Source organism: Lagenorhynchus albirostris, chromosome 4, assembly GCF_949774975.1.
Source record: "Lagenorhynchus albirostris chromosome 4, mLagAlb1.1, whole genome shotgun sequence".
NCBI classification, from domain to species: Eukaryota; Metazoa; Chordata; class Mammalia; order Artiodactyla; family Delphinidae; genus Lagenorhynchus; species Lagenorhynchus albirostris.
Genome location: NC_083098.1, coordinates 146,155,711 through 146,172,064, shown reverse-complemented (window position 1 = coordinate 146,172,064; position 16,354 = coordinate 146,155,711). Strand labels below are relative to the sequence as shown.

Sequence of the window (16,354 nt, the reverse complement as noted above, 5' to 3'; positions counted from 1 at the left end):
CAGCATTAGTTGTCTGCGCCCCTCTTGGTCAAGAGCAAAGCTTGGAGTCCTGGCAACTGTTTGAGAAAGGCCCGAGCACGTCCTCGGCTCCCTTTCAGTCCATCCGCGGGGCCTCCTTTCAGCATAGGCGGGTGCGTATCTGTGCCCACTGGACCAGTGGTGGGGCAGGAATGAGGCCAGCCAGGGCCGCCACTTCTACCCCAGGCCCTGGCCCCTGGACCAGCTGTTTCTGGGCCCAAAGCAGCCACATCATCAAATGCACACGAGGCGTGGACAGTCGAGTGCCCTTGGCCAGGGGCTGGTGGAGCGCTTACGGGCAGGGCTCTTGAGGTCCCCAGAGGCAGCCAGTCATTTGGTCACCGTCATGCTGGCCAGTTTGGTCATGAGCTCAAGTGCAGTCAGGTTTGGGGTGTTTCACTGGCAGGTGGAGATGACTGTGAAGCTGACTTCCAGAGTCTGCCAAGGGGAGGAGTCCTTCGGTGCACGGTTATCTACCCTCGCGTCTGTGCGACATCTCACCATGGCGCACACAGCTGCGGGCGCAGACCCAGGCCGCTCCCACCCCCAGAGCTGCCATGGTTTGAGGCCGGCTGGGGTCAGAGTGTGCGGCCAGGGTAGGCTGTGGGAGCCCCTCCTCAGAGCAGCCCTTGGCTTTTCCTGCCTGCCCCACCAGCGCCTGGCAGAGGCCTCGCCCGGCCAGGGCGTGAACAGTAGAAACGGGTCAGAGGTCCAAGTAGGACCTTGGGGAGGAGTAGAAACGGGTCAGAGGTCCAAGTAGGACCTTGGGGAGGATCTCCTGACTCTGAACAAGAATTGAGAAAAGTCACCGCTCTCTCTCCCTTTTCACTTTGGACTCCCACGTTATTTCAGCAGCTCCGAGATAGACGCATCGCAGGCTGACGTTGTCCCTGCTTAATGTTTACGCTTGTTAGAAATAGCTCTGTGAATGTAAAACTGGGAACCGTTCCCCTTAGGAGTCATAGCACCGGGCTCAGCTGAGTTTGGTGGGGCCTCCTTGTTACCACGTGACCCGTAACAGCCAGTGCTTAACGAGGGGGCTTGAGCCCAGCTCTGGCCCTAGGTGCCAACCCAAAGACTTGCCGGTGTGCCCCCGAAGTGGATATGAGTTTATGAGTGAGATCACTTTACCCGTGGATGAGTACGTGTGTAATGTGTTTGTATGTATCTGTATTCATCAAGACACAGACAGGCGAGGCCTCTAAGAGTGGCCATCAGTTCCCTGTAGAAGCCGACCTTCCTTAGACCTGCCCTGTGGAGTCGGCTGCACGGGGTCATTAAAATCCCACTGAGAAAACAGTCCACCTTGTCAGCTCTCTGCAGAAGGGACTGACTTTGCCAAGTTCCTGAAAGTCTACGGCGAGCACCAGTCCTACTGCCAGTCCACATTTTGTTGAAAGTATCGTTGATGTGATCGTCAGGTTTGTTTTGTTTTTTTGGGGGGGTGTTTTTGTTTTCCTGCTGGTGACACAGGAAAGATCTGAGTGAAACCAGGGTAGGGCTGGTGGGCGACGCGCTTGCGCGCCTTCTCGGAACCGTGCCTCCCGGGGCGGCCCCTGAGCCGGGCAGGGGCTCTCCAGCCTCCTAGTGCCCTTTACTGCGGGCTCTCCCACTCCTGCAGCCCTGTATCCTCTCAGGAGGAAGGAAGACGCTGAGGCGCCTCCAGACACCCACAGCGTGGCATCAGAGGAGCCCCTGAACGCCAGAGGGCCCCCTTCGTGGCCGGGCGTCACTGCCCAGCCCTGGGGCGCGGGCGGCTCATCCGTGGAGCCAAGGGGAGCCCCTGCTGTCGGCGCGGGTTCACGGAGCTGCGCTCGGCCGTGCTGCAGGGAAACTCCTCCGGGGCCGCGTGGCGTGGGCCACTTGTCTGTGGTTTGCAGGTGAGGACTCAGTTCCATCTTGATAACGTCTCTCCCTGGCACGTGGCCTCGCTTTGGCTATTGTCCCTCTGCGCCGTGGCCGAAAGTGTAGCTCCCGGCCAGGGTGAGACTCACGGCCGTTCTGCCCACTGGAGCGACAGGCGGGGATGGGAAAACCACCCCGAAGGCCACCAAGGCTCGCTGGGGAGCTCGGGGTGCCCCCGCGAGGAGGGGACCACGGGCCCGGGCATGCGCTCAGCAGGGAGGGGCCGCTCAGGTGGCGGTGACAACCGGAAGGGGCCTGGAGGGTGCAGGGGCACTCTTGCCCTGTGCCTGGCACTTTCTAAAGCAGCTGGAGCAGCCCACTTCCCTCGAGCGCATGTGGGAGCATCTGGCCCCAGACAGTCACTGCAGGGTGACCCCTGGCCCTGGAGGATTGTGGCCGTCGTGGACCTGCCGAAGGTGGTTGGGCTCTGAGCTCAGTGGGGCCACCTGCCCGTACTCGCTGCCTCGAGCCGTGGCGGAGTGGCCATCGGCAGGGGTTTGAGTTCATGCTGCGCCGCCGCCGCCACCGTCCCCGCCGTCCCTGCCACGCTGGGCACCAGCAGGGCTGCGATGGGTGCGTCCCGGAGCCTGGCCCAGATGTGACTGTCTGCGAGAGGAAAGGGAAGTCTGACGTGAGATGTACATTTTAATTTTTTAAACTGCTACAAACATTGTACTTATGAATTAAAAGAAAAGAATTAAGCGATAACTTGCTGGGTGAGGCCTGCTTTGCTTGCGGAGAGCCTAGACCCCGCGGCGGGGAGGCAGGAATTGATGCCACACCAGCACGAGCCCAGTGCCTCAGTCGGGGGCCGCCGGTCCGGGTGGCTGGCCATGCGGGGCTGAGGAGGCGACCCGCGGGCCACCTCACAGCGGGCCTCCTGCCCGCACACGCGGCCGCGAAGGCTGCAGCGGTTCTGGTGGAATCTCCCAGGGGCCGTGGGGTTTCGCCCGGAGCCCTACCCTGGAGGGGCGGCCAGGGCTGGCAGAGGTTCTGGGGGGCTCACTCGGGGGCCACGACCTGACTTCTGAGCCCCTCACGGTCTAGCTGCCCCTTCCGCCTCATTGGCCATTGCCCCCCCGTGCTCCTGGGCGACAGCGTGAGGCGATGCTGCCCTGTCTATTTGAGCCGGTGAGTTCTTCCCACCTGAAATGCTAGCTCCTCCTGGAAGTCTTCTCCACTCAGCTGAGTGGGCACCGTCCTTCCCAGCCCCCAGGAACCCCGGTAGTGAGCGTCACAGTCATCTCGGGGCGCTGGTGGTTGCCCACCAACCTGCAAACACAGAGACCCTGGGCCGCGGGCTGCCCCGGGCAGGCGCTTCACAGTGTCTGCTGAAGTCCCCCCAGTTCTGGGAAGTGGGCGGCCCCGAGCCCGACCGTGGCGGGGGCCCCGAGAGACGGCCGAGCACGGGTGGACTGGCCCCTGCCTGTGGTCACGGCCGTGTGACCGCACACGCCTGCAGACAGGGTGTCGGGATGTGCGCAGGCGCCGCAGGTGCGGGCAGTGTCGGCAGGAAGCTGCTTGGAGAGCGTTTAGCTGCTGGGCCTCGTGGACGGGCCGCACGGGTTCGTTTCCACCTGAGTTGCTCTACGCGTTTGGGAAGATCATGTCGCCTCCACAGGTGTGTCTCCTCTGCGACACACCTCCAGGGCCCCTTCAGCTCACCCTTCAGAGCTGCCTAAGCTCTACCCGCCCCTCCCTGGTCCAGGCGAGGCAGCCAGACCCTGGCCGGCACACCTGGTCCACCTGCTGTTTCCAGAAAGGAAATGCCCCCAGATCCCCTGGAAAGAAGCGACGGCTTGTCCCCCACTCACCCTCCAGCCACCGTGCACAGGTGCCCTCGGTAAAGGGCAAGACCCCTCTTGTCTTCAGAGGAAGCCCTTGCTTCCTGACCTGACACCTGAGAGCCCTTCTGGGTCTGGGGGTGCCCGGCCCAGCCTCACCCCTCAGGGTAGCCTGGCCATGGGCCCAGGCACCGCCGGACGGGGCATTCTGCCAGCGCCCGGGGCCTGTGGGCACAGGGTGGGCCTGCTCTGTGGGGTCACCGGGGCTCTTGGGAAACCATGAGGGTGTCCTGCAGTTTCCACGAGCTTGGGGGCCTCAACGGCCTGGCTTCTCCGTCTGGACGGCTCATCCCCACTGGCCCTCCAAGCAGGAAACCCGGGGCCCGTCACGGCCACGTCCTCTAGGGGCCTGACACTCCCAGGCCTTCACCGGCCAGGCCTCCACTCACCCGGCCCAGGGTGTGCTCGGAGGCTGGCTGGCCCAGTGGAGCCGTTGGGTCGGGGTTGGGTTCTGCCTGCTGAGGCGGGGGACTGAAAGTTACGGTCTGGGCTCCCGTGCGCGCGGGGAGAGGATGGTGGTGCCGGCACGGTCGTCGCCCCCTGGCACCAGGGAGTCCATCCTCCCGACCTGCCCTCCTTCAGCTCTGCCCTGCCTGCGCCCGGGCCTGGACCCATCTCCCACACTCCCTGTGCTTCCCTGCCTCTGCCCAGCTGGGGGGTCTTCCTCGGCCAAACCCCTGCCTTCGGAGACGGGCTCAGCTCACCGCTGCCTGCTCCCAGGAGGTGCTGGAGGCCCCTGAGAGACGCCCCTTCCTGCCCTGAGCCTCCGCGGCGGGAAGCAGAGGCCTGTGCCGAGGTTCACAGCCCTGCCCAGCCGAGGGCACGTGGGCCCACCCGTGGGGCCGCGGGGAGCTGGGCCTGCCTTCCCCACCTTCCTGGCCCCTCCTCGTCCTTGGACACCGAAAGTGAGGGCTCTGCTTCCGGGAGCGTCCCCCGGGCCCCCCTCTCCAGGGCTTCCGGTGCCCCTGAAACCTGAGAAGAGACGGTTGGAGCCCAGCCTTTTACCCTGACTCTCCTGGACGTTTGGCTGGAGGCCTAGCAGGGGGTGTAGATGCCTCCTCCGAGCCGCCTGGCTGCCAGGACGCTGAGCACGGGCAGCGATGCCTCTGGGCCACAGCTGCCCTGCGGAGGCATAGGGACCCGCTGTCCTGGGGTTGACCAGGCCGGGTGCCCTGGGGCAGCAGCTTTTCCTGATGACGATTCGCCAGCCCCGCCAGGCCAGCACATGGGCCTCTGCCCTCTCCCAAGGCTCCAAGGAGGGTTTGGGTGGGGGTAGGGAGGGGGCCGTGGGAAGGGGTCCCAGGGCCTTGGAGGTGCAGCCTCCAGCCGCATGTCTGGCGGTGGGTACTTGTCCAGAGAGGACGACTCCTGTGCTCTGAGCCCCACTGTAGGTGAGGACAGGGGCTGGGGGCGGGGGGACGGCCGAGTCACAACCCGAGTTGGTGGAGCTGGGTCTGAGACCCTGAGCCGGCTTTGCCTGCCTCTCCCTTGGTCCCCCTGGCCCTGGTGCTGGGATGCACTGAGGCAGCCCTGCTCTGTTCTTGGAGTCGTGGTTGAAGAAAGGTCCTCCTGGAGGATGGTCAGGGTTGGCACAGGCTCTGGGGGACAGAGAGCCAGCGCTAGGGCCACTTGGTAGGTTGAATCCTTCATCTAGGGCGGGGCGGGGGGGAGGTTTCCTGGAGGAGGTGGGACTTGCGGTCACTGGTCCACTTGGCAAGCACTACTGAGTGCTCTATGCCAGGTACCCAGGCTGGAGGAGTGCAGCAGTTGTCAGCCTTCCTGGGCGGTGCTATGTGGTGTCCCTGTGTCCCCAGAGAGGGAGGGGCCTCCACCAGGAGCTGATGGCAGGCCCGGGCCCTGACCCAGGGACCCCTGCTGCCCTTCCCCTCTACACTCCAAGATCTGACTGCGGGGGAGGGAGGGAGCCCCAGCCAGCCCACCCCATCCTGAGCACCTCCCCTCCTTCCGCCTAGGGCTTCAGCCTGCCTCGCAGGGTGTCAGAGGGCGAGCTCTGGGCACGTGGGTGCGGTGGGGGGGGCACCTGGGTGGAGACTCGGGGACGCCTCGCATCCCAGGCTCAGCTTCCCTGTCCTGGGACGGCTCAGACCAAGAAGCTCCTGTCATAGTCAGGCCCGAGGAGGGTCCTCTGTTGAAGGTGGAGGTTTTCGGCCTGGACTTTGTGAGCCCTTCCCCCCGAGTTCAGGCCACCCCGGAACCCTGAGGATGCCAGGCAGGCTCACGGATGGGCACGCTGGCCCGTGGGCCTGGGGGTGGGGCGGGGGCACCACGTGGCCATTGCAGCCCGTCCAGCAGGTGTGAGGGCTCTTGCTGGCAAGCCACCTGCTTGAGTTTTACCTTCAAAATGTTCAGTCCCGATGCCTTAGGTGGCCCTTCTCTCTGAAGCCCCCGCAGGCTCCACTGCTCTGGTCTTCTGCCCGGCTAAGGCTTGGTCCCCTGGCCAGTCCCAGTGGGCACTCAGTCCCTAGGCCCTGCCGAGGTGGTGGCCCATCCCCAGCCTGGCTCTCAGGCCCTGCTGTCCTGCCCTCCCCGTTACGGCCCCACCACCTCTCACTGCCCGTCCTGCACGTGCTCTGGGCCGGGCGGCCTTGCTGCCTCTCTTGGCCGGTCCTTCTGCAGAGCTCTCCTTCATCCTACGCTGCACCACCTGGCTGGCGCTGGAGGTTCATGTCCCTGTCCCCTGAGCCTCAGTCAAACACTGGGCGGAGGCCTGCTGAGGGTGGGTGGCCGGGGACCCCAGCCAGTGCCAGTGGTCGCTTTGTCCAAGGTCAGCGTTGGGGGGTCTCTCAGGAGAGCCAGGAAGCAGCAGGGGCGTTTTCCCAGGACCATGGGCAGAGGAGGCGTGACGGTGTCCTTCACGGGGAGCCTGGCGGCCACTGCACAACACAAGTCAAACCCAGTCCCGAGCCAGCCTGCCTGGGTTCAGAGCCCAGCTTGGCTCCTTGACCACAGCGTGACCTCACCTTTGTCCCTCAGGCTGTTCATCTGGAAAATGGGAATAACAGCAGTGCCAGCCTCCCTCGCAAGAGTGCCGTGAGGATCAAAGTAGAAGACACAGACGTACCAGACATACTGCACTTAGAACAGTGCCCAGTGGCCTTAGCAAGCGTCACAAAGCTGGAAGGCAGAAAATAAATGGCTGGCTCAAAGCAGGTCCAATTTGCGGGAGGGAAAAAGGGAAGAAGGACCAAAGTGTATTGAATAGGAAGACTTCAGAGAGGAGCTGATGCCAGAACAGGGTTTTGAAGAATGAATAAGAGTTTGCCAGTAAGTCCGAAGGTGAAGTCTAGGCAACCTGCTGGGAAGGGAGGGGATTTACTTGAGGTCAGTCCTTCGTTTGTTCACTCCTTTATTCAGCAAGGCTTCCCCGAGCTGTCTCCTGCGGGGCCGTGGGGCACAGGAGGAGCCGACCCAGCCGAGTGGACCAGGCAGGTCTGGGTGTGGATGGGGCTGATTGATGCAGGGCGATCAGGACTGCGGTGGGGCTGCCCATGGTGGGAGGGATCCGCACCACCCGCTCCCAGCTACTCTCTGGTCTCAAGCACTGTGCCAGCCCCCCAGCCCGTCCCATGTGTCACCCAGGCCAGCAAGCATCCCGCCTGCAAGGAGGGGAGCAGGCAGACAGTGGCCGAGCCAGGGGTCTGCTCGGGGCCGGAGCCCTGCCCCCGCCCAGCCTGGTGGTGGTGGCGTTTGTACCGTAAGTGTGAGCGTGTTGGCCGGAGGATGGCTGTGTGCAGGGCATGCAGGTGGGTGGGTGTTGGTGCACACACGTGTCTCTGCGGGTCCCCAAGAGTGTGTTCCCGTGTGAGTCTCCCCATCTGTCTGTCTCTGCCCCTGCCACCCCTCTGTCTGTCGTCTCTCCTCCTCTGGGTCTCCTCATCTGTTTGCACCCCAATGCCTTACCCTGGGCCCTCCCTGGGCCCCCGCCTGTGTGAGCCAGGGCGGGGCAGAGGCGGGGGCTGCGGCCTGGACCCCACCTCTCAAGAGCCCGGTCTGCCCAGCGGAGGTGCCTCGTTCGGCGGCCTGGGCCGGCCAGCCTGGCGACAGGGCTGGGGCGCGGGGCGGGGCCGGGAGCCCGGGCCGCCAGTTTGGGGTCTGGCTCGCTCACTGCAATGTTGATGGCCCGTCAGGGCGGCCCTGATTCCTGCGCTTTCAGTTAAAAGGTTTCTGTTGTTGTAGCTTATGCAGTTGCTCTGTTGCTATGGAAACGTGACATCAAAATGACGTTTCCCGTTTAAAAGCTTTTAACTAAATTCCTGCCTGTCAGATGTAGGCCCCATTTTGAGCGAGGAGCTGCCTTCCAGGAGCGGGGCTCCCGCCGCCGTGGTGCGCAGGCCCCACGCGGCCCGGCCCGAGTGCGCTCTTTAACCCCGCAGGTGACCCCGGCATGGCAGCGGCCGAGGTGCCCGGCTACCTCGTGTCCTCGCAGACGGAGAAGCACCGGCGGGCCCGCAACTGGACGGACGCGGAGATGCGCGGCCTCATGCTCGTCTGGGAGGAGTTCTTCGACGAGCTGAAGCAGACCAAGCGCAACGCCAAGGTCTACGAGAAGATGGCCAGCAAGCTGCTGGAGATGACCGGCGAGCGCCGGCTGGGCGAGGAGATCAAGATCAAGATCACCAACATGACCTTCCAGTACAGGTAGGCCCGCGGCCACCGCTGTTGCCGCCACAGAGCCCCAGGGCACCCCAGGCTCGCTGGGCAGGCGGTCCGCACAGGGACATCGCCCCCCCCCCCGCCCCCGCCCCCGCCCCGGCCGGGACATCCCCGGAGCTGAGTGTGGGGGGGGGTCCTGGCTTTGTGTAAGTGAGAGGGGACCTGCAGAAGCCATGGGGGAGGGGAGGGGGGAAACCGAGGCACAGGAGGGCCGGGCTGGGGCTGACCCCGGCTCCCCAGGCCTCGGCCAGGGCACCACCCCCCAGGCCCGCGGGCGACTCCCACTCGGCCCCCCAGGCTTGGCTCTGCTCCGCAGGGTGGCGGGTGCTGCTGTGTGGGCGGGAAACTGAGGCCGGAGGAGGCTCAGCCACCAGGCCTGCGAGCCGGCCTGTCCTGCCGCTCTGTCATCTTCAGCATCCGCTGAGCCTGCTGTGAGCACAGCACAGCGCTGGCCTTGGGGCCTGGGCGGGGCGTGGAGGGCTCAGCGGAAGCCCTGAGTGCCCAGGAGGGTCCGCTCCCGGGAGGAGGCCCCCGGCCCTGGCTGCCGTGGGAGGAGCCCGGTCGGGGCCAAGTGCGCGGCTCCGGCAGGGGCAGCTCTGGCGTCCGGGACGGAGCCTTGTGGCCCCACGTGCCCAGCACCGTGGAGTGTGAGGCCAGGCCTATCTGCAGGGGCTCACGGTGAGGAGAGGGTCACAGGGAGGGCAAAGGTCAGAGGTGTGGCGTGGGTCAGGGCAGGTAAAGGTCAAGCAGCAGCTGGGCTCTAGGGGGAGAGTGGCACCGAGAGCATGGGCCCTGGGGGCGGCCTGGGCAGCCCCCAAGAGCCTGTCAGTGTGCGGGGGGGGGGGGGGAGGGGGCCGTCCAGGGGGCCGTGCCGGGACCCAGCTGGTCCCAGCCCAGGCCACTTCTGGCCCTCCTAGTGGCCGCTGTGGGCAGGGGCACAGAGCTGCGTGTGGACGAGGCCCTGCAGGTTGGCCTCGGCACCTTGAGCCACACCGTGGGTGAGAGGACCCTCACCCCGACTCCCATGCCCACCTCGAACAAGCAAGGAGAGGCCTCATCCCTCCTGGCCTGACGCTCCCAGCCCGTCTGGAGCCTGGGGACGTGCAGGGGCTCCCCAGGGCCCTGGGCAACCAGAGGCTGTTTCAGTTGCATCCATTTAACTTTTTCTGGCCCTTGGAGGTCCTGAGCCTGGCCTGTCCGAAGGCCCATTTCTGACCCCCAGCTTGGCCCCCAGCCAGGCCCCGGGGTGGAAAACAGGCGGCTGCTGGGGTCCAAAGGCATCCGAGGAGTCGCTTAGGTAAAGTCTGTCAGATTCCAGTCGCCGGCTCCTGACGGAAGGGCCGAGCAGCGTGTAGGTGCACCTGCCCCCCGCCCCCCACCCGCCCCTGCCCGGTGAGGAGGGAGCTGTGGAGGTGACGCAGGCTGTCTTACGGGGCTCCTGTCTGACTCCATAGCTCCAGGGCCCTGACTGGTGTCTAGCCGGGTCATTCATTATTTATCCTGAAAGCTTCTTCAGAGTCCCAGGGGAGGGATTCTGTTCCATTCCTGGAAGAGGGATGTGGGCCCCAGAGGCCACAGGAGATGAGGGTATGGCTGAGAGGGCCCAGGGCCCCCTCGCGGACAGCACTTCACAGTTTAGGAAGCACTTGCACACCATGGTATGTGTCAGCTCCCGTACACCGATGGGGAAACAGAGGCCCAGAGCAGGAGAGGGACTTGCCCAAGGCCACACAGCCCCTCACAGGCCAACGCTTTGGCTGCATGACTGGTTCTTTCTCCCCCCGCCACCCAGAGCCTCCCACAGCAGAGACTTTAGTTATTTTTTCACGACAGCTTTTTTTTTTTTTAAACAATCCTTGTTTATTTATTTATTTATTGGCCGCACCGCAGGGCTTGCAGGATCTCAGTTCCCCGACCGGGGATTGAACCTGGGCCCTCGGCAGTGAAAGCACGGAGTCCTAACTGCTGGACCACCAGGGAAGTCCCGAGACAGGTGTGTGTGTGTGGGGGGGGGCGTACGCGGGCCTCTCACTGTTGTGGCCTCTCCCGTTACGGAGCACAGGCTCTGGACGCGCAGGCTCAGCGGCCATGGCTCACGGGCCCAGCCGCTGCACAGCACGTGGGATCTTCCCCGACTGGGGCACGAACCTGTGTCCCCTGCATCGGCAGGCGGACTCTCAACCACTGCGCCACCAGGGAAGCCCCGGAGACAGCTTTTTATATATTAACATTGTCGGGGGAATTCCCTGGCGGTCCAGCGGTTAGGACTCTGCGCTCTCACTGTCGTGGCCCTGGTTCAATCCCTGGTTGAGGCACTAGGATGCCGCAAGTCGCTCAGTGTAACCGGAAAAAAAAAAAATTGCTGGTTAAGGAAGCCTGGGGGTGGCCAGGTTCCGTGGGGGGTGTTTTGTTGGCACACCGTTCAGGTGCTCCCCATGCCAGGGCGGGCCTTTCCTTATTTCTCCGAGGAGTGGGCTGGCTTGAGTTGACAGACCAGGAGCTGGGGGGACACCTGCAGAGGGCGTGGGGGGGAGCCCGGGTGGGGGCTGGGCCCCGAGCACCATCGTCCACCCGCTGTGCCCATGTCCGTGTCGCCCTCCGCGGGATGGACGGTGGTCCGTGGTCAGGAAGCCGGAGCGGCCTGCTCGTCCCCACGTGGCCCGTCCCGGGCTTCCCGCTGAGGACAGTCTGCTTGCTGGGCACTGCTCGAGGGCATGTCCTGCCTGGCCTGCCTCTGCCTGCTGCCCTGAGCCACGCACCTCCGCGGGGGGCCACTCTTTCAGGTGGTCAGCTCGTTATCTGCAGTGACCAGTGTGACCGGTGGCTGCACCCTGGCAGGGAGCCCCTTGTCAGAGACAGAGGCCGTCTGGCCACGGGGCGCTCTGTTTCTCAAAGGCCTCGCCACAGCGGGAAGAGCGAGGGGCAGGAACATGGGGGCTGGAAGCTGAGGCCGGGGGCCCAGGAAACCCTGTGGCCTCCTTCCTGGCCTGGCTGGTGCTGCCCAGCTGTCTTGCGGCCGCCTCTCCCCATCCCTCACCTCCCAGGGGACAGCCAAGGCCCAGGGACCTTCAGGTTCCGTCTGCAGGGGAGGGGAGCGTGGTGCAGGGCCTCAGATGGGCTCAGGCCCACAGTGGGCAGAGCCGTGCAGTGCAGACCCTGGGCCTGGGGCCCGAGTGGGGGTGGGGGACGTCAGGCAGTGTGGGAAGGGACCCCGTCCGGCCCAGCCCGGGTCCTCCTGGCACCTTCAGCCGAGAATATCTGACAGCTTGCTGTTTGCCAGACACCGGGCGTTGTCTTCTTAAATCTTCCCGAGAGTGACGGCCACGTGAGGAGCTTACTTTGATCATCCCCATTTTACTGATGTGAAAATGGAGGCTCAGAGAGGTTAATGGACCTGCTGATGGTCACACAGCAAAGCGATGGAGACGAGAGACAGACTCAGATGTGCTGGACACTGAGGCCTGTGCTCTTACCTTCTGAGCTTCTTGCTCCCCAGGGCGTCCTCTTTAGAAAAGCGCGTTGATTATACGACCGTACTTTACGTTTGCGTAACACATTATATTACATTTTATTCCCATGTTGGTGTTATACCATATATTTGGTTATTGCCGGTTAACTTATTAAAAAGCAGCATTTGTTCATTGCAGAGAGTTTAGAAATTCCAGAAAAGCAAAGAGAGGACGAATGAGCCCAAGGTCCTGGCACTCACACTGGGGCACGTGCATCCTTTCCAACATCCAAGGCGGTGTAGGTCCCGAGCCTGACTTCTTGCTGAGTCCCATGTCACCTTGGCCCTGGGGCCTGGCCAATTTTTCTGGGGAGGCCTGGCTGCCACGTGGCTCCCCCAGGTCCGGAGCCCCCGAGTGCCCCTCTGCCGAGGGCCGGGCGAGGCAGGGCCGGGAGCAGCTGTTTCTCACCCTTGGCTCTTGTGTCTTTCGTTTCAGGAAATTAAAATGCATGACAGATAGCGAGTCCGTCCCGCCCGACTGGCCCTATTACCTAGCCATTGATAGGATTCTGGCCAAGGTCCCCGAGTCCTGTGATGGCAAACTGCCGGACGGCCAGCAGCCGGGGCCCTCCACGTCCCAGACCGAGGCGTCCCTGTCGCCGTCTGCTAAGTCCACCCCTCTGTACTTACCGTATAAGCAGTGCTCCTACGAAGGCCGCTTCCAGGACGATGGCTCCGCCAGCTCCTCCAGCTTACTGTCCCTTAAGTTCAGGTAGTGTGTGTGCTTCCCTCTCTTGCCTCCACACCAGCGGGGCCGGGCACCCGCCCTCCGAAGAGGGGGCTGAGGGCCGCGAGGGGGCTGTCCTGGCGGCGGCATCCTCGGCCGGCCCGGGCCGGCCGCGGAAGCCTAGGTAGTATGCACCAGCCCCCAGGGGCAGGGAGGCCAGAGACAGGAAGGCAGGTGGTTCCCGAAGCTTGGGCTGTCATGTCCACAGACTGGGTGCATCTCCTGCTCCGTCACCGCTTAGCTGTGTGGAAAGTCCTTGATCTCTCTGGGCCTCAGCCTCCCTCTGTGAAATGGGGATAAATCAGGACCTTCTCCAAGGAGGGCTGGGATTAGAGGCGAGCGCTCCCGCCTTCCCTCGGCTTCTGGCTCTTGCGCTCCCCCTACCCCAAGCAGACCGTGCCCTGGGGTCCCCTTCTCCCTGGCCTGGCCGGGCCGGCTGGTCTCTCAGCACCGGGGAGGGGGTGTCAGGCTGAGCCTCCAGGGTGTGCTCGGAGCCTGGCTGCAGTGGGGGGACGCAGCCCCTCTGCCGTCCACGGCGTCCTGCCAGGCGTGTGCTGACCCTGCCTAAAGATGCCCTCAGTCAGGTGTGCGGGAGACACACCCCTGTGGTGTGGGGGCTGGGGAGCCAGAGGAGGTGACGTTTGGGCTGGGCTTTCACGGATGAATAGGAGTTGGCCAGTGGGGGAGAGAACAGGAAGAGTGTGGATTTGAGCTGTGGCCCTGCCTCCCCTGAGCCTGGTCTCAGGTCTGTCAGATGGGAGTAGGGTGGGGTGAGGAAGGCATCTCCGGGGGCCCCTCCAGTCTGACACCCCCAGTCTGGGGGGCTGCTGCTCCGTTTGTTCTCAGCAAAGACCCCAGACAGAAATGCCTTTGCTGGTGGCCAGGCCGAGTTGCAGGGAAGTCTGAGATTTACGGACAGTTGTTTCCATGGATTGAGCCCAGTTCCCAGACTGACAGCTGCCCCAGGCATTGCACCAGGACTGGGACGTGGGGCTGTTCTCCCTCTTGGGGCCGAGCTCTGCTCTCTGCCCCTGAGGTTGGCGGGATCACGAATCTTCTGCACAGAAGCAGAGGGCCTGGGCTCGGGGACGGGCAGGATCTTGGGGCCTGGTGGGGTTTGGCAGCTCCCTGCCCACCCGTGGGGGCCGGTTAGACCCGGGATGCCCCACCCCCGAGCAGAGAGCCCAGGGCATGCCCACCCAGCTCAGCGGGTTTGGGGGTGCTCTCGTGGCAGGGACCCCCCGCCTCCTAAGCCTGCGCCCCCTTCGTGGTGGGAGGGCCCGGCCCTCACGTGCGTGGACGGTAGCCCAGCACCCCATGTGCCCGGTGGCGGCCGGGAGGGTCGGGCAGGCCCGGGCTCCGTGGCCAGCCGTCCACACGCCGGCGCTGTCCTTCCAGGTCGGACGAGCGGCCCGTGAAGAAACGCAAGGGACAGGGCGGCCACTTGCAGAGGAAGAAGCTGCGGCTGCTGGAGACGATGCTGGAGGAGCAGCGCCGGCTCAGCCGCGCCCTGGAGGAGACGTGCCGCGAGGTGCGCCGCGGGCTGGACCAGCACAGCCTCCTGCAGGCGCAGGGCCTGCAGCTGCAGGAGCGCATGATGAGCCTGCTCGAGAAGATCATCGCCAAGTCCGGGGTCTAGGCCGCCCACCGGCCCCCCGCCGCCGCCGCCTCGGCCTCCAGCGTTAAAGCCCCCCGGGCACGCGGCCGGCCGGGGCCCCGGGCTCACGGCAGGGCAGCTCCCGGGAAGAGCCTCCCGGAATCTGCTCTCCAGTATCGTCACTGTCGACGGTACTCGGAACGGCTTTTGATGTTAAACGTGTCATTTTCATCACTGCCTGGCAGCGGAGGTCACAGTGCAGCCCTGGAGGGAGGCGCAGGCGGTCCCTCCCAAGACGAAGCGGGTGGACGCAGCGCGGGGGCAGGTGTGTCCCCCTCCCTGGGTCTGCTGCGTCGGCCCCGAGAGCCTCGAACACCTGGGCCAACCCCAGAGGCCCGCACCGCCTTCAGCGGCCTTTTCATCTGTCCCCCCGGGACGTCGGGCGTCCCGACAGCGCTAATAACAGCGGTGACCCTGCCCGCTGGGGACACCCTGTCCCGTTCCACCGTCTCTGCCCAGGGATGCGGCGGGGATGAGACGAGGCCGAGCCTCGGGGAACTGACACTCGGGGGGCAGGCAGGCGAGTGAGTGGAGAAGCCAGGTAACAGCAGGTTGTGAAAGTGCTGGCAGGGCAGGGCCGGGCTGGCCGTGGGCGCACGTAGCCGGCAGCCATCCAGGGGCTGCCTCCCCGGGAGGGAGAGGGGCTGGGGGTGGGAGCCTCAGCGCTGCGAGATCTGCCAGCAGGAAAGCCCTTCCAGAGCCCCCCCGCCCCCCAGTTCCTCCTGAGTCTCATCTGGGCCCAGGTGGCTGAAAGAAGGCACCACAGGAGAGCCGGGGGTTACGTCTTGTTCAGGGCCTCCCTGGGGACGTAGCCTGGGACGCTGCCACTCCGTAGCTCTGGGGACGCTCTTCCAAAAAAGTGGGGAGAAAGAAGCCTCTTGATATGTGACTTTTGGTAGGAGATATGGCAGTCAGGTCCCAGTGAAAGGTCACAGCTAGTCACAAAGAACAGACGTCTCAGTTAATGGCTGTAGCGCTTTTCTCTGTATGGGAAGAACCGGATTCATTAAAACTTGCTGAGATACACGTCTACCTGTCTGAGGGCCTGATTGTTTGTCCAAAGCACAGAGTACCCCGTCACGGTCTTCACGTCTTCTGTCTGGAGTGTGGAGGGCTTCGTCCTGTCACCTTTTTTGGGGGGTGGGGGCCACGCCGTGAGGCGTGCGGGCTCTTAGTTCCCCGACCAGGGATCAAAGCCGGGCCCCGTGCGGTGGAAGCGCAGAATCCTAACCACTGGACTGCCGGGGGAGTCCCCATCCCGTCGCCTTGATCCCCTCGCAGGGTGCACTGTGGCCCCACCCCGTGCAGCTGGGTGATGAGCAAAACCCTCCGTGGCTCTCTGTTTTACAAGGAATGCCTGGTTCACCCCTGGACTAGCAAGTTGCTGCCACACAGCAGGGTTCTGAGGAGACACAGTGGGTGGGTTAGTGACAGGTGACTTATGGGGTGGAAAAGCTCCTCTGACTGTTGCTCAGCAAACTGCTGGGATTTTTTGTGGGGCTGCGGGGTGGGGAGTGGAAGCCGGGGCTCTGCAGGAGGCTGCCGCAGTCTCCCTGTGTGACAGCCACCAGCTCATCTGAACCTCCATGACCCTTGAGGGCAGCCAGCCAGTAACCAGGGCTCTGCTGGTGTCAGAGCACCCCCGGTGAGCCAGGTGGTGTAGACACCTGTCTGCTGGAGGGAGGGGCTGGGTGTCCTGTGCAGCGTGGAGGGCGGGGCCGGGTGGGCAGGACGGCCCAGCGGGATCCCCTCGGAGAGCACGTGCTGTGGACTCAAACCATTGCACTTTGGGACTGAAGAGGTGGTGTGTCTGGGGAATGTTTACCCAGCTCTGCAGCAGGGGTGGAGCCCTGCCGTGTCAACTTGCAAGTATTCCCACGAGCCCCAGCTGCCGGGAGTGTGCTGCCGCGTATGCCCTGCCGGGAGTGCGCTGCTAGGTGTGCCCTGCCGGGAGTGTGCTGCCGTGTGTGCCCTGCCGGGAGTGCGCTGCTAGGTGTGCCCTGCCGGGAGTGTGCTGCCGG

At 64.3% G+C, this 16,354-nt stretch overlaps 2 protein-coding genes across 6 annotated transcripts in view; one reads left to right on the top strand and one right to left on the bottom strand.

Annotated features, from left to right (window-relative positions):
• Positions 1-16,354, bottom strand: part of LRPAP1 (LDL receptor related protein associated protein 1) — a 462,538-nt gene that overhangs the window by 231,999 nt on the left and 214,185 nt on the right. The gene's annotated exons all lie outside the window — the stretch shown is intronic.
• Positions 5,496-15,363, top strand: MSANTD1 (Myb/SANT DNA binding domain containing 1). 5 transcript variants are annotated; one of them, XM_060148796.1, is made up of 5 exons: positions 5,496-7,052; positions 7,368-7,482; positions 8,162-8,426; positions 12,386-12,661; positions 14,075-15,363. In XM_060148796.1, exons 1-5 carry the CDS (start codon positions 7,035-7,037, stop codon positions 14,313-14,315), a joined length of 915 nt encoding a protein of 304 aa, XP_060004779.1. In that variant the 5' UTR covers positions 5,496-7,034; the 3' UTR covers positions 14,316-15,363. The 5 variants fall into 5 exon arrangements, with proteins under 5 accessions (XP_060004779.1, XP_060004777.1, XP_060004780.1 ...); XM_060148794.1 differs by having other exon boundaries at positions 7,143-7,482; XM_060148797.1 differs by lacking the exon at positions 7,368-7,482.

Bases quoted from the DNA above. Each gene is read 5' to 3' on its own strand.
- MSANTD1 (XM_060148792.1), top strand. From the start codon at position 7,035: ATGAATAAGAGTTTGCCAGTAAGTCCGAAGGTGAAGTCTAGGCAACCT. The intron at 7,483-8,161 runs GTAAGTGTGAGC...TTAACCCCGCAG, and splicing joins GTGGTGGTGGCGTTTGTACC to GTGACCCCGGCATGGCAGCG. The intron at 8,427-12,385 runs GTAGGCCCGCGG...CTTTCGTTTCAG, and splicing joins AACATGACCTTCCAGTACAG to GAAATTAAAATGCATGACAG.